General features: G+C 47.3%; 1 protein-coding gene across 1 annotated transcript in view; it reads left to right on the top strand.

Annotated features, from left to right (window-relative positions):
* Positions 1–27,490, top strand: part of LOC142258027 (NACHT, LRR and PYD domains-containing protein 12-like) — a 130,632-nt gene that overhangs the window by 42,589 nt on the left and 60,553 nt on the right. The window contains exons 2-4 of the mRNA XM_075330451.1: positions 18,070–18,131; positions 18,315–18,478; positions 18,581–18,752. Of these exons, the coding sequence (XP_075186566.1) occupies positions 18,107–18,131; positions 18,315–18,478; positions 18,581–18,752 (361 nt within the window). The 5' untranslated portion in view covers positions 18,070–18,106. The remainder of the gene's footprint in view (positions 1–18,069; positions 18,132–18,314; positions 18,479–18,580; positions 18,753–27,490) is intronic.

Raw genomic sequence — 27,490 nt, 5'->3', positions numbered from 1 at the left:
TGTAATATATCACTATATGTGAGGAGCGGGGATGTCACCAGTGTAATATATCACTATATGTGAGGAGCGGTGATGTCACCAGTGTAATATATCACTATATGTGAGGAGCGGTGATGTCACCAGTGTAATATATCACAATATGTGAGGAGCGGTGATGTCACCAGTGTAATATATCACTATATGTGAGGAGCGGTGATGTCACCAGTGTAATATATCACTATATGTAAGGAGCGGGGATGTCACCAGTGTAATATATCACTATATGTAAGGAGTGGTGATGACACCAGTGTAATATATCACTATATGTGAGGCGCAGGGATGTCACCAGTGTAATATATCACTATATGTAAGGAGTGGGGATGTCACCAGTGTAATATATCACTATATGTGAGGAGCGGGGATGTCACCAGTGTAATATATCACTATATGTGAGGAGCGGGGATGTCACCAGTGTAATATATCACTATATGTAAGGAGTGAGGATGTCACCAGTGTAATATATCACTATATGTGAGGAGTGGGGATGTCACCAGTGTAATATATCACTATATGTGAGGAGTGGTGATGTCACCAGTGTAATATATCACTATATGTGAGGAGCGGTGATGTCACCAGTGTGATATATCACTATATGTGAGCAGCGGTGATGTCACCAGTGTAATATATCACTATATGTGAGGAGCGGTGATGTCACCAGTGTAATATATCACTATATGTAAGGAGTGGGGATGTCACCAGTGTAATATATCACTATATGTAAGGAGTGGGGATGTCACCAGTGTAATATATCACTATATGTAAGGAGTGGGGATGTCACCAGTGTAATATATCACTATATGTAAGGAGTGGGGATGTCACCAGTGTAATATATCACTATATGTAAGGAGTGGGGATGTCACCAGTGTAATATATCACTATATGTGAGGAGCGGTGATGTCACCAGTGTAATATATCACTATATGTGAGGAGCGGGGATGTCACCAGTGTAATATATCACTATATGTGAGGAGTGGGGATGTCACCAGTGTAATATATCACTATATGTGAGGAGTGGGGATGTCACCAGTGTAATATATCACTATATGTGAGGAGTGGTGATGTCACCAGTGTAATATATCACTATATGTGAGGAGCGGGGATGTCACCAGTGTAATATATCACTATATGTGAGGAGCGGGGATGTCACCAGTGTAATATATCACTATATGTAAGGAGTGAGGATGTCACCAGTGTAATATATCACTATATGTGAGGAGTGGGGATGTCACCAGTGTAATATATCACTATATGTGAGGAGTGGTGATGTCACCAGTGTAATATATCACTATATGTGAGGAGCGGTGATGTCACCAGTGTGATATATCACTATATGTGAGCAGCGGTGATGTCACCAGTGTAATATATCACTATATGTGAGGAGCGGTGATGTCACCAGTGTAATATATCACTATATGTAAGGAGTGGGGATGTCACCAGTGTAATATATCACTATATGTAAGGAGTGGGGATGTCACCAGTGTAATATATCACTATATGTAAGGAGTGGGGATGTCACCAGTGTAATATATCACTATATGTAAGGAGTGGGGATGTCACCAGTGTAATATATCACTATATGTAAGGAGTGGGGATGTCACCAGTGTAATATATCACTATATGTGAGGAGCGGTGATGTCACCAGTGTAATATATCACTATATGTGAGGAGCGGGGATGTCACCAGTGTAATATATCACTATATGTGAGGAGTGGGGATGTCACCAGTGTAATATATCACTATATGTGAGGAGTGGGGATGTCACCAGTGTAATATATCACTATATGTGAGGAGTGGTGATGTCACCAGTGTAATATATCACTATATGTGAGGAGCGGGGATGTCACTAGTGTAATATATCACTATATGTGAGGAGCGGGGATGTCACCAGTGTAATATATCACTATATGTGAGGAGTGGTGATGACACCAGTGTGATATATCACTATATGTGAGCAGCGGTGATTTCACCAGTGTAATATATCACTATATGTGAGGAGCGGTGATGACACCAGTGTGATATATCACTATATGTGAGGAGTGGTGATGACACCAGTGTAATATATCACTATATGTGAGGAGCGGTGATGTCACCAGTGTAATATATCACTATATGTGAGGAGTGGTGATGACACCAGTGTAATATATCACTATATGTGAGCAGCGGTGATGTCACCAGTGTAATATATCACTATATGTGAGGAGTGGGGATGTCACCAGTGTAATATATCACTATATGTGAGGAGTGGTGATGACACCAGTGTAATATATCACTATATGTGAGCAGCGGTGATGTCACCAGTGTAATATATCACTATATGTGAGGCGCGGTGATGTCACCAGTGTAATATATCACTATATGTGAGCAGCGGTGATGTCACCAGTGTAATATATCACTATATGTGAGCAGCGGTGATGTCACCAGTGTAATATATCACTATATGTGAGGAGTGGTGATGTCACCAGTGTGATATATCACTATATGTGAGGAGCGGTGATGTCACCAGTGTAATATATCACTATATGTGAGGAGCGGGGATGTCACCAGTGTAATATATCACTATATGTGAGGAGCGGTGATGTCACCAGTGTGATATATCACTATATGTGAGCAGCGGTGATGTCACCAGTGTAATATATCACTATATGTGAGGAGCGGTGATGTCACCAGTGTGATATATCACTATATGTGAGGAGTGGTGATGACACCAGTGTAATATATCACTATATGTGAGGAGCGGGGATGTCACCAGTGTAATATATCACTATATGTGAGGAGTGGGGATGTCACCAGTGTAATATATCACTATATGTGAGGAGCGGTGATGTCACCAGTGTAATATATCACTATATGTGAGGAGCGGGGATGTCACCATTGTAATATATCACTATATGTGAGGAGCGGGGATGTCACCAGTGTAATATATCACTATATGTGAGCAGCGGTGATGTCACCAGTGTAATATATCACTATATGTGAGGCGCGGGAATGTCACTGCTGTAATATATCATTATACAGTACAGACCAAAAGTTTGGACACACCTTCTCATTCTTTGTTTTCATGACTCTTAAAATTGTAGATTCACATTGAAGGCATCAAAACTATGAATTATCACATGTGGAATGAAATACTTAACAAAAAAGTGTGAAACAACTGAAAATATGTCTTATATTCTAGGTTCTTCAAAGTAGCCACCTTTTGCTTTGATTACTGCTTTACACACTCTTGGCATTCTCTTGATGAGCTTCAAGAGGTAGTCACCGGAAATGGTTTTCACTTCACAGGTGTGCCCTGTCAGGTTTAATAAGTGGGATTTCTTGCCTTATAAATGGGGTTGGGACCATCAGTTGTGTTGTGCAGAAGTCTGGTGGATACACAGCTGATAGTCCTACTGAATAGACTGTTAGAATTTATATTATGGCGAGAAAAAAGCAGTTAAGTAAAGAAAAACGAGTGGCCATCATTACTTTAAGAAATGAAGGTCAGTCAGTCCGAAAAATTAGGAAAACTTTGAAAGTGTCCCCAAGAGCAGTGGCAAAAACCACCAAATGCTACAAAGAAACTGGCTCACATGAGGACCGCCCCAGGAAAGGAAGACCAAGAGTCACCTCTGCTGCGGAGGATAAGTTTATCCGAGTCACCAGCCTCAGAAATCGCAGGTTAACAGCAGCTCAGATTAGAGACCAGGTTAATGCCACACACAGTTCTAGCAGCAGACACATCTCTAGAACAACTGTTAAGAGGAGACTTTGTGCAGCAGGCCTTCATGATAAAATAGCTGCTAGGAAACCACTGCTAAGGACAGGAAACAAGCAGAAGAGACTTGTTTGGGCTAAAGAACACGAGGAATGGACATTAGACCAGTGGAAATCTGTGCTTTGGTCTGATGAGTCCAAATTTCAGATCTTTGGATCCAACCACCGTGTCTTTGTGTGACGCAGAAAAGGTGAACGGATGGACTCTACATGCCTGGTTCCCACCGTGAAACATGGAGGAGGAGGTTTGATGGTGTGGGGGTGCTTTGCTGGTGACACTGTTGGGGATTTATTCAAAATTGAAGGCATACAGAACCAGCATGCCTACCACAGCATCTTGCAGCGGCATGCTATTCCATCCGGTTTGCATTTAGTTGGACCATCATTTATTTTTCAACAGGACAATGACCCCAAACACACCACCAGGCTGTGTAAGGGCTATTTGACTAAGAAGGAGAGTAATGGGGTGCTACGCCAGATGAACTGGTCTCCCCAGTCACCAGACCTGAACCCAAGCGAGATGGTTTGGGGTGAGCTGGACCTCAGAGTGAAGGCAAAAGGGCCAACAAGTGCTAAGCATCTCTGGGCAAAGCAGTATGAAAGCAAAAGGTGACTACTTTGAAGAACCTAGAATATAAGACAATATAAGACCCTGAGGAAGCGGTGTGAAACACGTGTTGGAGTGGCTGGCAGGGGAGCAGTTTTTTGTACTACTGATATGACAGCAGGTCTGGTATTGTTATGAGCCAAGTACTTTAATGGGCAGCGATCTAATGTAGACCATTGTTACTATTATATGGGGATGATGTTAGCTGCCTAATTAATGCTCTTGTTGTATATTATAGTTGTTATGTGACCTGCTGGGACTAAGGTTATTTAATATATATGGTTCCCATTGTGGGTGTAGTACATGCTCCCCTTGCCTTGATTTTTAATTAATGTTTGTGTTTATGTTTTTTACTATACCATCAATAAAAAAACGTTTTATCAACTTATAAGCTAATAGATAAGATAACTGTGGAAAGATAAGGCGCAAATAGGGTCTTACCCGGTATACACGTGGAAGTGAATACTGGCAGGAACACTCACCTGGTTCGGTTGTGCCAGTCACAACCCCTTTCAAAGCATGTAAATCACGATGTGATGGTGTGGGAGGCAGCGGTCCCGCGGTGATGAGACAATTCAAAAAAGTGTAGGAAAGCAGGTTAATATACCGCGCCACACCACAGAAGTCAAAAACTGTTAAAAGTAAATCCCTTTTTCTTTATTTTCACAGGTCTACGCGTTTGAGGGACATATCCGTCCCCTTCCTCAGGACAATGTACAGAAAATACCTCGGTATTTTCTGTACATTGTCCTGAGGAAGGGGATGGATATGTCCCTGAAACGCGTAGACCTGTGAAAATAAAGAAAAAGGGATTTACTTTTAACAGTTTTTGACTTCTGTGGTGTGGCGCGGTATATTAACCTGCTTTCCTACACTTTTTTGAATTAAACCAGTTCTGGGAGGAGATCCGTCAGGAGAGCATTCGCTGCCTCATCAGGACCATGGCTAGATGTAGGGAGGTCATACATGCACGTGCAGGACACACACACACACACACACGCACACACACACACACGCCTCATTTCCTTGCCTTGAGGCATTTCCACTGAAGTTGAATCAGCCTGTTCTTTGATTTTGAGTATTATTCCAAATCCACACCTCAGTGGAATATTTCATTTGATTTACATTGATCATTTGTATGTTTTATTGTTCGCAACACATTCCACTATGAAATGAATAGAGATTTGCAACTAGAATATTTCATTACTTGACATCTAGGATGTGGTATTTTAGTGTTCACTTTTTTTTGAGTAATGTATAATTGAAGGTGTATATGTCGTGGGCGGCGGGGCGCTGCGCTCGCTAACGCTCGGGTCCGGCGCTGCTGCTGCGGCTCGGTGGCTCGAGCGGTGGGCCGGATCCGGGGACTCGAGCGGCGCTCCTCGCCCGTGAGTAAAAAGGGGGTGGTTTGTTTGGGGATTTAGTCCGTGACGCCACCCACGGGTTGTGGTGAAGATGGGAACCACCGCTGCTGGTGACGGGGATCCCGGGAGCGATGGTAGGGAGCAGCTGGGATGTTGTTTTCCCCCTCCGTGGGTAGGGGTTGGTGGTCCCGGGGCCCAGTGGTGTGACGGGGAGGCAGGGTCGGTGAGGTGCAGTGTTGCAGGGACAGCGCGGTGCCGGATGGCACGGGTGTACTCACTCAGCAATGGATGCACAAAGTCTCCGGTAAACCAAACGGCTGGATGGACGGGTCCCGCAGCCGGCTGCAGTGTCTCTCCCCGGAAAGGTGATGGTGGCTGTCTTTCCCTGCACCTTTGTGTACTGTGATGACTCCAATGGCTTCCCAACGGTAGTCCGCTCCCCGGTGTATATGTCACGCTCCCCGGCTCCTCGGCCATGCTCCCCGGCTCCCCTGCCATGCTCCCCGGCTCCCCTGCCTTGCTCACCGGCTCCCCTGCCACGCGTCCCCCGCTCCACAGCCTCCATTCCCCATCACCTGCGGTCCCCAGGCAGCCCGGTCCCCGCTCCCGGCGCCCGTCGGCAACTCTGATCCAGCCCGGCACTCCTGCCTCCTGTGCACCGCTCCCTGCCCTGGCTTCTGCCACCCGGGCCTCGCGCATGCACATTAGGGCGCGCGCGCGGTCATTGACCCTCTCTTAAAGGGCCAGTGTCCTCCAACAGGATATTGAAGAATCAGGTACAGGGTATATAGGGGGATCCTTTCCAAGTGGGCGGGGCCTGTTCTTCGTGTTTGCTAAGCTAGGAGTCAGGTCTCCTTGTGTCTTGTGCCATACTTACCTATCTCTCTTGTAGAGTCGCTCCTGTCTCACCAACCGGTCCTGACGATTCCCGAACCCCGTACGGTGACTGTCTGCCATCCCGTCAGTCCCTACCATCTCCGATCCCTGGATCCGTGTGGTGACCCACCTTCTCGCTCCGTTGGTTCCGGATTCTGCCTGACGTCATCTCGGCCTCCGAACCTGAGCTCCGTCACCCGGACTACCTTCAGAGACTCCGTGGTCCCAGGGACTTCTTCACTCCACTCCTCTGAACGGACGGTCCTGCTACCCGTAGTGCTCCGGCTACCGGGCACCTTGCCCTCGGTGAGGTGTTCAGCCCAGTGGATCCACCTCCTGGGCCTGCCCGTCCACCTGGCCCTAACAGTATAGATACCGGAGGAGCCCGTTTTGCCCGCAGGCGCTGGCCCTCGGATTTCTAGCGGGTGTCGGTGGCTGTATATCCTCACGGTGTGAGCGGTTGCCTTCAAATCGGGACTTAGTTGTTAGGGAACCCCGGGGGTTCCTGTCACATTCGGATTTGACTATTGACGGCGGCTCCAAGCCTGGTCGGGGTCCGATGGCCCTGCCTGTGTGCTTAGCTTCACTCCGTTCCCCGGTCCGGTACCGGTAGGCCACCGCCCAGCCCCGGTCCTTACGGCTCTGCGGAGTTCCACCAACTCCTGCAGACGGCCACCACCGTCTGCCAATCTTGCTCTCAGTGCCTGGGCTCTAACCCAGTCACTCGCAGTACGTGACCTCTCACTTTCACCTCCTGGACTCAACTACTGCTTTTCCCGCCTCCAGGCCTGTGAACTCCTCGGTGGGTGGGGCCAACCGCCTGGCTCTGCCCCACCTGGTGTGGCCATCAGACCCTGGAGGGAGGCAACAAGGGTTTTTGTCTGACTAATGTAACTGTCTGGGGGGTGGGGGTGTTTTGCCTGTGGCTACCTGGCTAGTCCAGAGCGCCACATTCCCCCTTGGTAAAATGCACACCGTCCGCGGGCTGCCCGTCCATCACCGGTTTTATTTTTCAAACTGTAAAAATATAAATAACATGGGAAAATGGTAAAACATGTAACATAAGCATACTTTAGGTCCTCTTAAACGTTACAACACATACATTTTTAATAACGGACGGATGTCTTCCGCTCTCCCACCCAAGCAACCTAGCCCTGATGCTGCCCCTAAGAAGTGGGCAGCACCCCTTTACCCCAGTCCAGGTTCAGGCTGCACGAGCGGGAACGGGTACGTCAAGTCGCACCCAACTGTCACTTCAGGGGACCCCACGTCCAAGGGGGAACCACTGACCCCCGGAGGATAGCCACCGGTCCTGGTGGTGGTCGGGCCCCAGCCTGCTCTGCTGCGGTCCCTTCCTCCAATCTGCCTCCGGAGGCGGCAACGGTATCCATCCCACAACATTATTTACGAACCCACAAGTTCGTGGGTGGCCTGCCAGTTCTCGCCAATGTTCATGAGGAGTTTCTCATGTGGGTATGGGGAGTGAACTTGATAAAGGGGCAACTCCAGTCCCAACGGGGATGGTTCTCTTCGGACGGTAATCTCGTGATTTTTCGGATTGATTAGTTTTCATTTAACAGACAGAGCAAAGTGCTGAGGGTCCCAACGGGGGACAACAGGGTGCAACGGCGGACCGCTGCCTTCACTTTAGGTCGTCCTCTTCATAGACCTGCTCCACTTCAACATCCTGACAGCAAGGTGGGGGAGGGGACTGGGACTGCGCCTGGAAACTGCGGCCTTCCCTCACCTTCACATCGAGGGCATATCAGCCCCTCTCCCCGCAGTGTCGAGTGTAGGCCACCAGGTCTCCCGGCAGCAGGTCTCGGCCTGGGTGGCCCGTCGGCAGATGGGCATGTACATCCCGGCGGGCTACAAACACTTCGGCCTCCAGGCCCGGTTCGTATATAAAGCCGTACCCCCGGTGAGGGTCAAATCTCCGGACCTGCCCCTCGTACACCGGGCCCCGTACCCGGAAGGTGGCATTTCGGAGGTGATCCTTCTCACGGATGGTACGAGCCACTATCTCGGCCCTCTGGCGCTCTCTCTCTGCGATTTCACAGCCCAGCGGGTTTGGTTCCTTGTCCCAGTAAGGGGCGTCTGCATGCCCCCGCGCGCGGGTCGGGCCCCGCGGGACTTCCTTCACGCTGCCCACAACTGGCGCCCTTTTTGAAAGGTCCCGCAGTGACATGGCCTGGGGTGCTGCCTCGCATCGGCGACCCGACGCAGCCTCAGCCGAGGTTTGGGAAGAGGAATCCTCACCGGCTGGACTTCCGCCTCCTTCTGGAGTGGACGGACTACCGGAGCCGGGACGGACTTAGTTGCGGCCACTTCCGGTGCCGACGGCTCTTCTTCGCGGACGGGCACCTACCGCTGGATCTTCCATGGCAGCAGTGAGGGTCGTCTGCGGACATCGCTTGCAGGCTGGTCCTCCAGGGTGGACGGCCGGATCTCCGCTACCGGTGGTGGGGGTAGCGGGCCTAGTGGCGGGGCAGCAGCCGATACGGATAGCGGGGGAGGCAGCAGGGTGCGCAGCCGCAGACTGGGCCCCTCAGCCACAGCGACCGGTCCTTCTGGGACACAGTGGCGTGGGTCGCTTAACCGCTCCTCCAACTCTGTCTCCACCTCGCGTCTCCGCACGGCCGCCGCCACTTCCGCCATGTCGGCCACCCATCCTTCCAAGCAGAACTGCACTTGGGCCTGGAGGCGGCTGCACAGTTGTGCGGTCCGGACCTCCACCCACGTCGCTGTTTCTGGCATGGGCTCCGGGGTTTCAGCGGTGCCGGACGGACGGGACATCTTGCGCAGCAGTGTTCCAGGAACCAAATAGCTACAGAGTCCTGGCATCCCCGCTTTTATGGCCTCGGCTACATTATGCAGGCTTTCATCCACCCCCCCTTGGTTCTTTCTAGCACTTCCGCTTTGGGGGCGGGGCTTCGCTTTTCGCGCCTTCCCTACTCGGGGAAGACGCTTGAGTGGGAAATCTTTGCGCCAAAGATGGCGGCGCTTCAAATTTTTCGGCCGGACGCCGCCGGCGGAGACCACAAGGCGCACTTTTACCGGTAGGTAGATCGGTTCTATCCTGTTCGTGACGCCAAGTTGTCGCGGGTGGCGGGGCGCTGCACTCACTAATGCTCGGGTCCGGCGCTGCTGCTCGGTGGCTCAAGCGGTGGGCCGGATCCGGGGACTTGAGCGGCGCTCCTCGCCCGTGAGTGAAAAGGGGGTGGTTTGTTTGGGGATTTAGTCCGTGACGCCACCCACGGGTTGTGGTGAAGATGGGCACCACCGCTGCTGGTGACGGGGATCCGGGGAGCGATGGTAGGGAACAGCTGGGATGTTGTTTTCCCCCTCCGTGGGTAGGGGTTGGTGGTCCCAGGGCCCGGTGGTGTGACGGGGAGGCAGGGTCGGTGAGGTGCAGGGTTGCAGGGACAGCGCGGCGCGGTGCCGGATGGCACAGGTGTACTCACTCAGCAATGGATGCACAAAGTCTCCGGTAAACCAAACTGCTGGATGGACGGGTCCCGCAGCCGGCTGCAGTGTCTCTCCCCGGACAAGTGATGGTGGCTGTCTTTCCCTGCACCTTTGTGTACTGTGATGATTCCAATGGCTTCCCAACGGTAGTCCGCTCCCCGGTGTATAGATACCGGAGGAGCCCGTTTTGCCCGCAGGCGCTGGCCCTCGGATTTCTAGCCGGTGGCGGTGGCTGTATATCCTCACGGTGTGTGCAGTTGCCTTCAATCGGGACTTAGTTGTTAGGGAACCCCGGGGGTTCCTGTCACATTCGGATTTGACTATTGACGGCGGCTTCAAGCCTGGTCGGGGTCCGATGGCCCTGCCTGTGTGCTTAGCTTCACTCCGTTCCCCGGTCCGGTACCGGTAAGGACCGGTCCTTACAGCTCTACGGAGTTCCACCAACTTCTGCAGATGGCTACCACCGTCTGCCAACCTTGCTCTCAGTGCCTGGGCTCCAACCCAGACACTCGCAGTACGTGACCTCTCACTTTCATCTCCTGGACTCAACTACTGCTTTTCCCGCCTCCAGGCCTGTGAACTCCTCGGTGGGTGGAGCCAACCGCCTGGCTCCGCCCCACCTGGTGTGGCCATCAGACCCTGGAGGGAGGCAACAAGGGTTTTTGTCTGACTGATGTACCTGTCTGGGGGGTGGGGGGTGTGTGTTTGTGTTTTGTCTGTGGCTACCTGGCTAGTCCAGGGCGCCACATATATACTTTACTCAGGGTATTTAGTAAAGTCTATGTACCAGGGAGAGACGTTGTGAACTCCATGAACACTGACAAGCCACTGGACGTGATTTCACCTTCAGATTCCAGATTCAGGTATTTGGAGAATGCGACATGATATCACAGGAAATCATGATGCTCGGTCGGACCTTGTGTATCCAGGAGAGCAGCTCACATTACAGGAAGATCTGGGAAAGCAAGGACCATAGAAAGCCACCTATCTGTGACAGTTCACAGGAGAAACTTAGAAAGTAGTGGCCAAGCCCTTTAAAAGTTTATCTGAATTTCCTGGTGGCACATGATGATAAGTCAGTTCCTGTCCCTGGACTTTGACTCTTGAGTCGTTTACGGATACATTCAATGTGATTGAGCTGGAGAACACAGGTAAGACTATTGGATTGTTTTTTGTTTTTTTTTTTAAATTTAACATTTTTATTGATTTTGTTGATTTTCATAACATAAGCAATTCCAATCATTGATCATTGACATACAAAGTAGAAAGAGTAGCATCAAGGTGCACTCAATAATAATAATAATACTCCATATTCCATAGCATTAGAGGCAGGAATCACTTAAAGGAGAGAAGGAAAGAGTGAAGAAGGAGGGGAGAGAAATAGAAAAGAAGAGAGGTATGCCACGAACACCCCCGTCCGTCCGGACCAAGACCCATAATTAAATAGCACTCAGGAAGGTCTCACTTCGTTCACACGAGTGCATGTCACAATTTACCTCGCGTTACCGAAACTAGGACTAGTCAGGAAAGATTCCCAATGGGACCACTTTGTAACGGTGGTCTCAACATCATTACGAGATTGGGCCAGAATTCGCTCCATCCGGTAGATTAAGTCCACCTCACTTATCCATTCTTCCACAGAAGGCGACTTGGTGGTCTTCCAGTGGCGAGGTATAACAGTCTTGGCCGCCTGAAGGAGGTGCCTGAGTAGCGATTGTTTATATATTTTTTTTGGCAGCGAGAACATATATAGGAGAACGGCCTCGGGTCGTCTAGGCACTGCCACCCCCGAGATCTCCTGAGTCGCTCTCAAGACACTGTCCCAAAAGGCAGCCAGGACTGTACATGACCACCATATATGGGTCATGGTACCCTCCTGCCGTCCGCAACGCCAACACACATCTGGGACCCCAGGGCACCACCTGTGAAGCAAGGAGGGGACCCTATACCACCTTGAGGATACTTTATAACTTGTCTCCTGGGACCTGGTGGCAGTTGCTGACTTGTGAGATAGATGGAAGCAGCGGTCCCATTGTTCTCTAGAGAACTCCTGTCCAAGCTCATTCTCCCAAGCTCTGCAAAAGGGAGGAAGATGGACCGAGTCATTGATGGTCAGTAACTTATAAATGTCCGAGATAGCGTGTTTGGGACTGGGACTCGAGGTACATAGATTTTCAAAGGGTGACATAGGTTGTGTGGGCTCGTGTGACTGACTGGCAGATGAAAGGAAGTGCTGAAGCTGCATATTCAAAATGATAGCGTGGCCTCAGCGGGCGGTCCCCCAAGACCAGAGTGAGTGGGAGAACCGTCCCCTGGGGTGCCACGTGGAGCACGCGTAGCGGGGCCTGTCTGGTACCGCCCAGGAAAAGGGCATTAGACGCACCAGGGGGAACTTCGGGTTATCGGTTATTGGCATCAACGGGCCTAGTGGCTGGATCAGAGTATTTTTCCCCCCGGGAGCATGCAGGGTTCGCAAGGTCTGCCTCACACTATAAACCACCATGAGTATTTTCTTGTTCAAAAAGGGCCAGGTCCAAGGCAGGGTTGGTACTGACAAGGTGCATGCATCGTGAGCAATGTTTACCCATAACTTGAAACCCCTACCATGCAACAGGTCAAGAACCCTCGCATGGGCTGTCGCTTGATGGTACCTCCTACAGTTCGGTAGCCCCAGGCCACCCGCATCCTTCGGGCGGGACAGAACCGCTCCCCGAATTCTAGGGCAGCCCTTGGACCATATAAATTGGATAAATAATTGCTGAACTTTGCGCCAGAACGACGCAGGGACATGAACGGGCACCGTCTGCAGGAGATATAGTAGTCTAGGAAGTACAGTCATCTTGAGTTCACCAACCCTGCCAAACCAAGACAAGACCCCCCGATGCCACGTCGCAAGATCCTTCTCTAGCCTAATAGCAAATTGTTGGAAATTAAGGAAGAACAGCCTGGAGAGGTCAGACGGAATAGTAATACCCAGGTAACCAATACTGTCGCCACAGGGCCATCTGAAGGGAAAACCAGACTGCAGTGAAGAAACCTGACACTGGGGTAGGGTCACATTCAGAGCCTCTGATTTGTCAAGATTAATTTTGAAACCGGACCACTTCCCAAATCGCTCCAGCTCGGACATCAATACCGGGAGTCCAACCAAAGGGTTGGAGAGATAAATCAGAAGATCATCGGCGAATGCCGAACATTTATATTCACTATTCGCTATTTTAATTCCCCGAATGTCCGGGCTGGTCCGAAGAGCCGCCATCAAATGCTCCATCACCAGAATGTATAATAAGGGGGACAGGGGGCATCCCTGTCGAGTCCCATTGCGTATAGTAAAGGGGGCGGACAGAATACCATTAATTTTTATACGTGCTGACGGGGAACGATAGAGTGCCAATATTTTATAAGTGATGTTGGGGCCCAACTCCAAGTGGTGCAAGGTTTGCGAGAGCGAGTCCCATGATATTCTGTCGAAAGCCTTTTCCGCGTCCAGTGACAGTATCATGAGTGGCAGTTTCTTAATATGAGCATAATGGATGATGTCCAGGGTTTTCAGGGTGTTGTCCCTGGCTTCTCTTCCAGGAACAAAGCCCACCTGGTCCGGGTGTATCAAGTCCGGCAGGAGGGGGTTCAATCTGTTAGCAATAAGTTTGGCATACAATTTGAGGTCCACATTGAGTAGGGAAATTGGCCTGTAGTTCCCACATGTGTTCGGATCCTTCCCTGTCTTAGGGATGACCGTAATGTGTGCTAACGTGGCATCAGCCGGAAAGGATGCAACCTCCGAAATAGAGTTAAAGGATTCCAGCATTAGAGGGGCGAGAAGTTCCGGAAAGGCTTTATAAAATTTGGCTGTCAGGCCATCTGGGCCTGGGCTCTTAATTGCAGGTGTGTCCCGGATGACTTGCAGAAGTTCCTCCAATCCAAACGGGGCCTCTAAATCATCAATTATGGTTCTAGCCAGTTTTTTAAACGGGGAGGGGGGGGAGGGCCTTTCCTCACCAGGGACTACCGGAGGTGGGGTCAGGTTATATAGCTTAGAATAATAGTTGTGGAAGGCGCCAGCGATATCGGGTGTAGTGTGCACCAACTTATCCAGGGAATTTTTAACACAGGAAATAAGAGATGTCGCTTTTTTGGCCCGTATCGCATTGGCTAACATTCTACCCGGTTTGTCCTCGAATTCATAGAATCGACTTTTACCTAGTTGGATAATGTGGCTGTATGCTGAGTCCATCAGTTTCTTAACCTCCAGTCGCGCCCCCAGAAGCGCCCTCAAAGTGGGAGCACTCAGTGCCTGCTTGTGAAGAAGTTCTAAGTTTGCGACCTTCTGTAGGGCTTCTTTTATAGCCTGGGCTCTCAGTCTTTTAATCCTCGCACCATGTTTAATTAATACACCCCGTAGGACGCATTTAAGGGCCTCCCACTTGAAAGAGGGTGCCGTAGTGTCCGACGTGTGATCCACCCTAAAATTGGAAATAGAAGCACGTATATCTGAGGCACAGGGCTCATCCAGGAGCAGGGATTCGTTCAGCCGCCACGACCCCATCATCCTCGACAAGGAGGGGACACGTATGGAGCAAAACACCGGGGCATGATCTGACCACAGGATGTTTCCGATCCCCGTGAAAGAGAGCCAGGACAGCGCAACATGCTGAACCAGGATGTAGGCCAGGCGGCTGTAAGAATCCTGTGGGTGTGAATAAAAACTGTAGTCCCTCTCTGAGGGGTGTTGTATTCGCCACGCATCGAACACTTGTAGATGTAGTAATGACCTCTTAATCCGCTTGATAAATGTATAGGAGAGACTGGATTTACCCTTAGAATTATCTAGCGCCGGGTCCAATGTCACATTCAAATCCCCACACAAAAGTACCGTACCTCTCACCAAAGGCAGGGCGGTATCCACCAGGCCGGTGACAAACAGGTCCTGACCTTGGTTAGGGGCGTATGCGTTAATAACCGTAAAAATATGGTCACCCAGGGACAATGACAGGATAATGTAGCGGGCACCCTCATCTATTTTGAGGTCCAGGATTTGATGGGGCAGCGATCTATGCACTGCAATTGCTACCCCCTTTGAACGTGACTCTGGATTATTGGTGAAAAACCAAGTAGGGTAATATTTGTTTTTAATCTTAGGGGAATGGTTGGTCTTAAAGTGGGTCTCCTGAAAACAAGCTATGTGTATCTTACGTTTGTGGAGGTGGTACAGAATCTGTGCCCTTTTCTCCGGCTTGTTGAAACCTTTCACGTTGAAGGAGGCGATGTTCAAATTTGCCATTTATGACGTAATCAGGGTTCTGCACTCATATATAAACTGGGTCGCGACCTCAGCGGAGGGTGCCCGTGGCTAGAGCGAGCAGAAGAAAGAGAAGGCAGAAAAGGAACAAGAGATGAGAAAACAGAGAACACACAAACAAGCATAGGGACAGTCTCTGCGCTTAACTTAAGGCGCTCAATTGCGCACCTTGGGAGCATACCCAGCACCAACCGGCAGGGCAGAGGTTCCCGACCTATGTGGGGGAGAAAATGGCAAGGCATAACATGAGAACAGCTCCTGTAAAGGAAAAAACCAGTAAGCACTAATTAACGGATGATACTATATGAAACACCGGCATCCGAGTAGGCAATTAATACTTGAACTTCTGGGCAAATAACCTAAGAGAGGAAACCTTGATCGAACAAGGGCCACATAGGGGGTCTCAGGTCGTCCCTCCCCCTATAATCATCCTCCCAGGTGTAGGGCGGTTGGGCTCACTAGGAGGAACCCAAGACACCAGTCACCCTTCTGTTGGACACAAGTAGTCCGCTCAGGTCTGGTCTCGTGACCTCTGGGGACCCGGGCACGGGTGCCTTCTCTCTCCAGGCCGAGCCACCCTCTGCGGCAGGCCCGTCAACTGCACACGGGCTGTTGGATTCTTGGGTGGCCCAGAGCTCCTCCCCGGGTGCCAGGAACGAAGCAAAGTGTCGGGCCAGAGGGGGAGAGTCATAGTTGGCAAGTCCAGTCCGGACAAAAATGCTGGTAAGTCCTCCGGGGAACGCAGGACATGATTAATAGAACCTCTGCGGACCGACAAGGAAAAGGGAAAGCCCCACCGGAACTGGATCCCCTCTTTTTCAGGGAGTCCAGCAGGGGTTTAAGGGCCGCTCTTTGGGCCAGGGTATGTCTGGATAAGTCCGGTAAGATCCTTATCGGCTTCCCATTATGGGCAAGGCTGGATTTCTTTCTGGCCGCCTGCAGGATGGCATCTTTAAGTCCATAGAAGTGGACGCGGCACACAATGTCCCTTGGTCTGGGGTCCTCTGGATCTATGGGACGGAGCGCCCTATGGGCTCTATCAAGCTCAATTCTGGTTCCCGGTGGGCGCTTGAGGAGGTTGTTGAAAATGGAGATCAAAACTGAGGGGATGTCCGCTGGAGCGATGGATTCGGGCAGGCCCCTTACACGGAGATTATTTCTTCTGTTTCGATTTTCTAGATCATCAATATTTTGTTGTAAGGAAAACAATTGCTTGGATTGGTCTTGTAATTTGGTTTGCAGCACTTGTATGGAAGCAGTATTAGAATCTTGGGCGGAAGAGAGATCATCCACTCTGGAGGTGAGAGATGAAAGGTCTGATCGGAATTGTGCAAATTCCTGCTTGCACTCCGCCACCACCTGGTTTGCCAAGGCCATTATATCATTTTTAGTAGGTATTGCCTGAAGAAGCGTGCGGAGATCCGCCATAGGCCGGCCTATCATCTCCCACCTGGGCCATTGGAGGGGCCAGGGGGGGTCCCATTTGGTAAGGGCCACACGGATTTGTATAGAAAGTCCATTGTGGTGCACTGGGCATGTGGAGTCCCTCCCTCAAGGAAACAAGCGCTGTTTGCTGGGGAGCAGGCTGGTGTGGGTTAGGGCCCAGCGAAGCAAGATAGTGCAGCGTTTCTGGTAGCATATGTGGGCCCCGGGGGGGGCTGCCTGCCCAGGAAGCGCCCGACGACCACTGAGGTGAGTTGCTGGAGATGGGGGTCCCCCCCGGCAGTGCCCACGCTGGCACCTCTGTGTCCTCTGTGGGCTGGGGGGAGGGGAGACTTTTGTCCGCTTGTATATCCTCTTGTGCATTTATATAGGCCACATTTAGCCCTCCAATGCTTCCTCCACACTGTGACCCAGCGGAGATATGGTCACAGATCGGAGCTGCCTGGGCAAGCAGCACTTTGCGTGGGTCTCCCTCCCCCCCGCAGGAGCCGCCTGGTGCTTCTCCCTGCTGGGATCCCTCTGGCAGTGCGGCCTTCTGCTGGCTCCGTCGGTCATCTTGTGATGGCGGTTCCCCCGCGCGGCGTCCCCCAGGATCTGGGATCAGGGCTTCTCCCGGGGCATACCGGCACTCAACCCTCTCCTCGGTGGCCTCGGCTGGCTCCGGATGGTGGCAGGATCCTGTCTCCCCCGCCGCGTGGATATCAGCTGCGTCCCCCGGCTCCGTCTCCCGAGCAGGCCGCATGGGAACCTCGGCTGACAGGCTCCTCGCTCCTGACAGATAGGGAATGATGTTGTCGCTCCTCTGTGGCCCCGGGCGGGTAGAGGAGCGAGCCCTGGATTGCTTGATGCCAGTCTTGCCCATTCTAATAGTCTGATGCCGGTGGATTGTGCTGAAAGTGCTGTGGAGCTGGAATGGTGCACGTCCTCACTCGGCCATGTCAAGCCACACCCCCTGGATTGTTTTTATCTGATGACCAGATCCTCTTGTGACTCCTTTGTCCGATGTGTGTTGGTCATTTCTGGTCACATTGGCTGTGATGAGGCTGACGCTCAGATTCAGCACAGATCATTGCAAAAAATTAAAGTGAAGTCAAAGTACAGGAATAGTTCTCCAACCGAGAGGCGTAAATTGTTTACTTCCTGTAAAAAGAGTTGTCGCTTCCTGGTACATGGGTGAAGAAAAAATTTACCGCCTAAATATACTCTTTTTTTCTTTTTAGTGCTTACTTCCTTGCACGGATTTACCGAGGATCAGGAATGAGTACTCTACTTCCCAGCGATGGTAAGGATTCCTCCTCCTGCTTATATCAATGATATAAATCACCCCACAAACAAGTACCAGTTCTCACATTTGGATTTTAGGTTTATTTAAGCAAAGCAGATGACTCCCTAAAGCCTCCGGTGATGTAGGAGAAAGATGAAGGAATGATCTACATTAAATGTACTTGTCTCCTTTATTTCTTAGATGATAAGATCCTGGAGTTTCACCAGACGCTCTGTCAGTATAAAGATCACGCTCTGCGAATGATATACAAGTATTTCCAGGACGATCTTTTCCACATTGTGGAGAACTTCAATACTCGAACACTTCTGAGTGAGCTGAAGTCCCGAAATATCCCTAATGTTGAGGTGAGATGTGACCTGCCGGTGGTACACTGACTGTAGGCTGACCCTTACCTATTGTTTCTTTTTGTCTAATACCTGTCATATGTGACCTTTCTTGTGTTCTAGAAATACCAGGTTCTTGAAAATGACGGAAAGACGTTGGCCCGGACTTTACTACAGGACATTTTCAATATAGGCAGAGAAGCTGTTATCGGATTGTGGGTCAGCCTTTATGTCCTAGGGAGGACTAATTATTTTCTTGGCCTGCACTCTGTACTGAAGGAGCTCCGTGACAGAGGTAACATTGCGTATAATGTGTCAGCCAAGAAATAGGGTTGATATTCAATACATTGACCACAATAATAAAGATTTTCTTTAGATCAGTCTTTAAAGGGAACCGGTCACAAGTTTTTTCAGTATTGAACCACAAGTATCACTTTCTGCAGCTCCTGGGCTGTAGTCTATGAAGGTCATAAAAAATTATTTTTCTTTATTTCAAATTCATCATAAAAATTAGAATTAGATCAATCCTTCGAAAAGCGCTGATTACGCCTTACGCGTTTCAGAGAAAATACTCCTTAATCATAGGCAAATGTAGAGAAATAAAATATGCAGTGGCTTAAATAGATCCCATGACCAGCCGGAACTACATAAAAAAGTGCCACAAATTACATATCCATACTTAAGTGAGCAAGTTAAAAAAAAACACATTTCATGCGGACATTAGATTATACAAAAAATTACATACATCTAAATACATGTCAATATAGATTAATAGATATAAGACAATTCGGACCGATAATTTAAGCCATTAGGATAATGTGCCTTTAGTTTGAGTATCCAAAAAGCTTCCCTGGCCAAAACAAGGCTATGCCAGTCCCCTCCCCTATAGGGCCTATTAACTCTTTCAATACCTTGTACTTTTAATGAATTTACATTCCCCTGATGCATATCTCTGAAATGTTTGGCGAGTCCTGAAGTAGTACGTCCCACCAGAGATTCTGCAGATGCGGAGGAGATAGGTTCGCTGATAGGTTTCTTCAAAGTACGAATAGTGCACCCAATGTAATATTTACAGCAAGTATCACAACCAGCCATACAGTTAGGTCCAGAAATATTTGGACAGTGACACAAGTTTTGTTATTTTAGCTGTTTACAAAAACATGTTCAGAAATACAATTATATATATAATATGGGCTGAAAGTGCACACTCCCAGCTGCAATATGAGAGTTTTCACATCCAAATCGGAGAAAGGGTTTAGGAATCATAGCTCTGTAATGCATAGCCTCCTCTTTTTCAAGAGACCAAAAGTAATTGGACAAGGGACTCTAAGGGCTGCAATTAACTCTGAAGGCGTCTCCCTCGTTAACCTGTAATCAATGAAGTAGTTAAAAGGTCTTGGGTTGATTACAGGTGTGTGGTTTTGCATTTGGAAGCTGTTGCTGTGACCAGACAACATGCGGTCTAAGGAACTCTCAATTGAGGTGAAGCAGAACATCCTGAGGCTGAAAAAAAAAGAAAAAAATCCATCAGAGAGATAGCAGACATGCTTGGAGTAGCAAAATCAACAGTCGGGTACATTCTGAGAAAAAAGGAATTGACTGGTGAGCTTGGGAACTCAAAAAGGCCTGGGCGTCCACGGATGACAACAGTGGTGGATGATCGCCGCATACTTTCTTTGGTGAAGAAGAACCCGTTCACAACATCAACTGAAGTCCAGAACACTCTCAGTGAAGTAGGTGTATCTGTCTCTAAGTCAACAGTAAAGAGAAGACTCCATGAAAGTAAATACAAAAGGGTTCACATCTAGATGCAAACCATTCATCAATTCCAAAAATAGCCAGGCCAGAGTTAAATTTGCTGAAAAACACCTCATGAAGCCAGCTCAGTTCTGGAAAAGTATTCTATGGACAGATGAGACAAAGATCAACCTGTACCAGAATGATGGGAAGAAAAAAGTTTGGAGAAGAAAGGGAACGGCACATGATCCAAGGCACACCACATCCTCTGTAAAACATGGTGGAGGCAACTCACTGAATGAATTTAAGAGAGGAATGGATGCATTTCTTGTTAGCAAAAGTATAGAAGGTTATAAATAGCATAATCTTACAGGTAGATAGAAGAGCGACCAAGATTATTAGAGGAATGGGTGGGCTGCAATACCAAGACAGGTTATTAAACTTGGGGTTAGTTAGTTAGGAAAAACAAAGGCTTAGGGGGATCTAATCACAATGTATAAATATATGAGGGGACAGTACAGAGACCTTTCCAAAGATCTCTTTACACCTAGGCCTGCGACTGGAACACGGGGGCATCCGCTACGTCTTGAGGAAAGAATGTTTAATCATAATCACAGATGAGGACTCTTTACTGTACGAGCAGTGAGACTATGGAGCTCTCTGCCGTATGATGTTGTATTGAGGGATTCACAAGTAAAATTTAAGCAGAGCCTGATCGCATTAATTGAAAAATATAATATTACCAGTTATATATATTGGATTTTATGACAGGGTGTTGATCCAGGGAACTAGTCTGATTGCCGTATGTGGAGTCAGGAAGGAATTTTTTTCCCCATTGGAGCTTATTTGACACATTGGGGTTTTTTTGCCTTCCTCTGGATCAACATGTTAGGCTACGGGTTGAACTAGATGGACTTAGAGTCTCCCTTCAACCTTAAAAACTATGAAACTATGAAACGTGATGGCATGGGCATGCATGGCTTTCAATGGCACTGGGTCACTTGTGTTTATTGATGACATAACAGCAGACAAGAGTAGCCGGATGAATTCTGAAGTGTACCGGGATATACTTTCAGCCCAGATTCAGCCAAATGCCGCAAAGTTGATCGGACGGCGCTTCATAGTACAGATGGACAATGACCCCAAGCATACAGCCAAAGCTACCCAGGAGTTCATGAGTGCAAAAAAGTGGAACATTCTGCAATGGCCAAGTCAATCACCAGATCTTAACCCAATTGAGCATGCATTTCACTTGCTCAAATCCAGACTTAAGACGGAAAGACCCACAAATAAGCAAGACCTGAAGGCTGCGGCTGTAAAGGCCTGGCAAAGCATTAAGAAGGAGGAAACCCAGCGTTTGGTGATGTCCATGGGTTCCAGACTTAAGGCAGTGATTGCCGCCAAAGGATTCGCAACAAAATATTGAAAATAAAAATATTTTGTTTGGGTTTGGTTTATTTGTCCAAATACTTTTGACCTCCTAAAATGTGGAGTGTTTGTAAAGAAATGTGTACAATTCCTACAATTTCTATCAGATATTTTTGTTCAAACCTTCAAATTAAACGTTACAATCTGCACTTGAAATCTGTTGTAGAGATTTCATTTCAAATCCAATGTGGTGGCATGCAGAGCCCAACTCGCGAAAATTGTGTCACTGTCCAAATATTTCTGGACCTAACTGTATATATTACGTGTCGTGTTCCAATTTATAAAGGTTTTAATTTTATATGTTTTGCCATCGGTGTCCGTAATATGGTCACCTTTTTTGATAAATTTACACATATTAATTACATTTTTTGTTGTCCACATTTAGAAGTCCCTTTATAATTCAACCAGGTAGCGCTATTCTCCTGCCGTCCATGTATTGCACTAGGGGAAACCACATCTCCAATACTCCTCCCTCTACGGGCCACGAACCTAACTCCTCCCTGTAGAATCTTATTTAATTTGTCGCCCTGACATAGGATAGGGGTATACTTTCGCATTCCTTTACATATTCTAGTGAAATCCATCGAGAAAGGGGTAGTAAACGTTAAGGGATTCTTAATCACTAGGTCACTTCTGCGACTTTGTTCCAATAAGGTATCCTGATATTTACTAGAAACTATCCCCCGGGCTTTCAAAATTGATTCATGTTTATATCCCCTATCTAGGAGTCTCTGATAGATGTAATTGCTCTCTTGTTGGAAAGCGGCATTGTCAGATGCTGATCTCCTCGCCCGAATCATCTCACCCATTGGTAAATTCCGGGTGACATGAGTCGGATGACAGCTTTCTGCCTGCAAGAGAGTATTCCCGCTTATCGGCTTCCTAAATAATTTGGTATGAATCCTGCCATCCTTTGCATCGCCCCTCAACCACAAATCCAAAAATGATGTTTCATCTTGACAAATATTTATTGTAAAACTCAGATTCAATTCATTGTGGTTTATGTATTCCAGAAAATCCTTAATCTCCAACTCAGTATCCTGGTCCGAGGCACCTGGACGACACTCCCATATAATGAGAATGTCGTCCAGGTATCTACCATACCAACGCAATGATCCAAGAAAGGGATTACTCCCTGTATGTATCGAGCCCTCCTCCCACGAGGCCATATAAATATTGGCCAGGCTGGGGGAGAAGCTCGCGCCTATCGGGCATCCACAGACCTGGAGAAAAAAAGAATGTTCAAATTTAAAGAAATTGTTCTTCAGTAAGAATTCCACCGCCCGCATAATAAACTGGTTGGTCTCTGATGGGTATAATCTGTATTTTTCTAAGAAAAAAGATAGTGCCACAAGAGACAAATCCTGGGGTATCGATGGATACAGTGATGATACATCGCATGTTATCCACTTTGATCTATCATTCCAATTAATTTGCTTTAGATTCCCCAAAAGAGACCTAGTAAAGGCCCTGTCACACACAGAGATAAATCTGCGGCAGATCTGTGGTTGCAGTGAAATTGTGGACAATCAGTGCCAGGTTTGTGGCTGTGTACAAATGGAACAATATGGCCATGATTTCACTGCAACCACAGATCTGCCAAAGATTTATCTCTGTGTGTGACGGGGCCTTATCTTTAATTAATCCTACAATCCTTGCTACAATCGGCTGGAGATGATAAATCTAACCAATTTGATAGTTTTTTCCCCCAGAAACCCAATCCCCGCTACTATCGGGCGCATTGGTGGGGGGAAAACCCCTTTGTGGATCTTTGGTAAAGCATGGAAAATAGGACAAATTGGATCCTCTACCAGAATATAGTCTCTCAATTTGGCATCAAGAACACCCATCTCAAAACCCTGCATCAACAAATCATCAAATTTCTTTTTAATAGATATAGTAGGGTCAGATTGTAATTTTCTATATGTCTGAATATCTGATAACATTAAGGAATAACGTTTGGAACTCCATTCTATGTCTGAACTGGGTGCAAAAAACCTAAAAAACATCACTATGGGGAGATAAGGTATGCACACCAGTGACTATGGAAGGGGAATACATGGAATAGCAGAAACTGCTATGTGAATACTGACATGAAAAATTCAATAGCTATTTGTAAGAATGAAATGTGAAAAATGGAACCTGCATTACTGCCATGAATATATGAATAAAGAGAAATTTAGCTACTGAATTGATCAATGCAGAAGAGCCCCAACACTACGCCAAAGTATTTCTCTACGTTGGGGTCCCTAGCTTGTGTGTGTCCTCTCATGCAGTTAAAAAACTTACCGTGTATGGGACGCTGAGACCCAGGCTATATATACGATGTGGATTGGCAATAGGTGTGTGTGGGGAGGGTTCACAAACGAAAAACTACTAACATTAAGGAATAACGTTTGGAACTCCATTCTATGTCTGAACTGGGTGCAAAAAACCTAAAAAACATCACTATGGGGAGATAAGGTATGCACACCAGTGACTATGGAAGGGGAATACATGGAATAGCAGAAACTGCTGTGTGAATACTGACATGAAAAATTCAATAGCTATTTGTAAGAATGAAATGTGAAAAATGGAACCTGCATTACTGCCATGAATATATGAATAAAGAGAAATTTAGCTACTGAATTGATCAATGCAGAAGAGCCCCAACACTACGCCAAAGTATTTCTCTACGTTGGGGTCCCTAGCTTGTGTGTGTCCTCTCATGCAGTTAAAAAACTTACCGTGTATGGGACGCTGAGACCCAGGCTATATATACGATGTGGATTGGCAATAGGTGTGTGTGGGGAGGGTTCACAAACGAAAAACTACTAACATTAAGGAATAACGTTTGGAACTCCATTCTATGTCTGAACTGGGTGCAAAAAACCTAAAATACATCACTATGGGGAGATAAGGTATGCACACCAGTGACTATGGAAGGGGAATACATGGAATAGCAGAAACTGCTGTGTGAATACTGACATGAAAAATTCAATAGCTATTTGTAAGAATGAAATGTGAAAAATGGAACCTGCATTACTGCCATGAATATATGAATAAAGAGAAATACTTTGGCGTAGTGTTGGGGCTCTTCTGCATTGATCAATTCAGTAGCTAAATTTCTCTTTATCCATATATTCATGGCAGTAATGCAGGTTCCATTTTTCACATTTCATTCTTACAAATAGCTATTGAATTTTTCATGTCAGTATTCACACAGCAGTTTCTGCTATTCCATGTATTCCCCTTCCATAGTCACTGGTGTGCATACCTTATCTCCCCATAGTGATGTTTTTTAGGTTTTTTGCACCCAGTTCAGACATAGAATGGAGTTCCAAACGTTATTCCTTAATGTTAGTAGTTTTTCGTTTGTGAACCCTCCCCACACACACCTATTGCCAATCCACATCGTATATATAGCCTGGGTCTCAGCGTCCCATACACGGTAAGTTTTTTAACTGCATGAGAGGACACACACAAGCTAGGGACCCCAACGTAGAGAAATACTTTGGCGTAGTGTTGGGGCTCTTCTGCATTGATCAATTCAGTAGCTAAATTTCTCTTTATTCATATATTCATGGCAGTAATGCAGGTTCCATTTTTCACATTTCATTCTTACAAATAGCTATTGAATTTTTCATGTCAGTATTCACACAGCAGTTTCTGCTATTCCATGTATTCCCCTTCCATAGTCACTGGTGTGCATACCTTATCTCCCCATAGTGATGTTTTTTAGGTTTTTTGCACCCAGTTCAGACATAGAATGGAGTTCCAAACGTTATTCCTTAATGTTAGTAGTTTTTCGTTTGTGAACCCTCCCCACACACACCTATTGCCAATCCACATCGTATATATAGCCTGGGTCTCAGCGTCCCATACACGGTAAGTTTTTTAACTGCATGAGAGGACACACACAAGCTAGGGACCCCAACGTAGAGAAATACTTTGGCGTAGTGTTGGGGCTCTTCTGCATTGATCAATTCAGTAGCTAAATTTCTCTTTATTCATATATTCATGGCAGTAATGCAGGTTCCATTTTTCACATTTCATTCTTACAAATAGCTATTGAATTTTTCATGTCAGTATTCACACAGCAGTTTCTGCTATTCCATGTATTCCCCTTCCATAGTCACTGGTGTGCATACCTTATCTCCCCATAGTGATGTTTTTTAGGTTTTTTGCACCCAGTTCAGACATAGAATGGAGTTCCAAACGTTATTCCTTAATGTTAGTAGTTTTTCGTTTGTGAACCCTCCCCACACACACCTATTGCCAATCCACATCGTATATATAGCCTGGGTCTCAGCGTCCCATACACGGTAAGTTTTTTAACTGCATGAGAGGACACACACAAGCTAGGGACCCCAACGTAGAGAAATACTTTGGCGTAGTGTTGGGGCTCTTCTGCATTGATCAATTCAGTAGCTAAATTTCTCTTTATTCATATATTCATGGCAGTAATGCAGGTTCCATTTTTCACATTTCATTCTTACAAATAGCTATTGAATTTTTCATGTCAGTATTCACACAGCAGTTTCTGCTATTCCATGTATTCCCCTTCCATAGTCACTGGTGTGCATACCTTATCTCCCCATAGTGATGTTTTTTAGGTTTTTTGCACCCAGTTCAGACATAGAATGGAGTTCCAAACGTTATTCCTTAATGTTAGTAGTTTTTCGTTTGTGAACCCTCCCCACACACACCTATTGCCAATCCACATCGTATATATAGCCTGGGTCTCAGCGTCCCATACACGGTAAGTTTTTTAACTGCATGAGAGGACACACACAAGCTAGGGACCCCAACGTAGAGAAATACTTTGGCGTAGTGTTGGGGCTCTTCTGCATTGATCAATTCAGTAGCTAAATTTCTCTTTATTCATATATTCATGGCAGTAATGCAGGTTCCATTTTTCACATTTCATTCTTACAAATAGCTATTGAATTTTTCATGTCAGTATTCACACAGCAGTTTCTGCTATTCCATGTATTCCCCTTCCATAGTCACTGGTGTGCATACCTTATCTCCCCATAGTGAATATCTGATAACATCTTATTAATCTCCCTAGTATATAATTCAGTATCCAGAATAACCACCAGGCCACCCTTATCTGATGGCCTGATGGCTATCCCAGCAATAGATCGCAATTCAGACAAAGCATTCCTCTCACTCTTGGACAAATTATCCTGAAGGACAAAATTCTGCTCAAAAATCAGTGTAATCTCTCGCTCTAACACTTGCTGGAAATCGTCCATCACAGGAACACGGGTGTTCACAGGGTAAACGTTCGGGTTTTAAGTAGGCACATTAACTTCCAAATTACGAACATCTTCTTCCTCCAGCCGTAAATCCAGGAGCGATCATTTGATCAGGAGTTGGTCATTTAACTCCAAGTCCAACGGTATATGATCAGTTGCGTGGTCATCTGTTTCCCTAGGCAGTGGTTCCCCACTATTGTCATCATTAAAGAAATGTCTTTTGACTGTAAGCAAGCGAATAAATCTGTTGATATCCTTGATTGTCTGGAATAATTCCAGACAAATTTTAATCCTTTATTAAAGAGGCCAATCTGTGCTTCAGTGAGCAAAAAAGGAGAGAGATTGACCACTGAGCCAGGTACCTGATTTATTTGTTGTATTTCCTTCCCTTCCTCCGATTGCTTTGTCGAGTTGGGAATCTGTGTGGGTCTATGATGTTTCCTCCCTGCCCGACGCCTCCTCCGTTTTTTTGGGGCTTAGGGGTAGACATCGAGGAATTTCTAGTTGTGTTAAAATCGGAAGATGAAGAGGGGTTCATATTAGATGGTAAATCACTCTCAGATGAAGAGAAACTAAGGGCCACTTTACACGCTACGACATCGCTAGCAATTGCTAGTGATGTCGA

Source organism: Anomaloglossus baeobatrachus, chromosome 12, assembly GCF_048569485.1.
Source record: "Anomaloglossus baeobatrachus isolate aAnoBae1 chromosome 12, aAnoBae1.hap1, whole genome shotgun sequence".
NCBI lineage: Eukaryota > Metazoa > Chordata > Amphibia > Anura > Aromobatidae > Anomaloglossus > Anomaloglossus baeobatrachus.
Note: the sequence above shows the minus strand (reverse complement) of the source record. Positions and strands in the feature narration are given on the sequence as shown.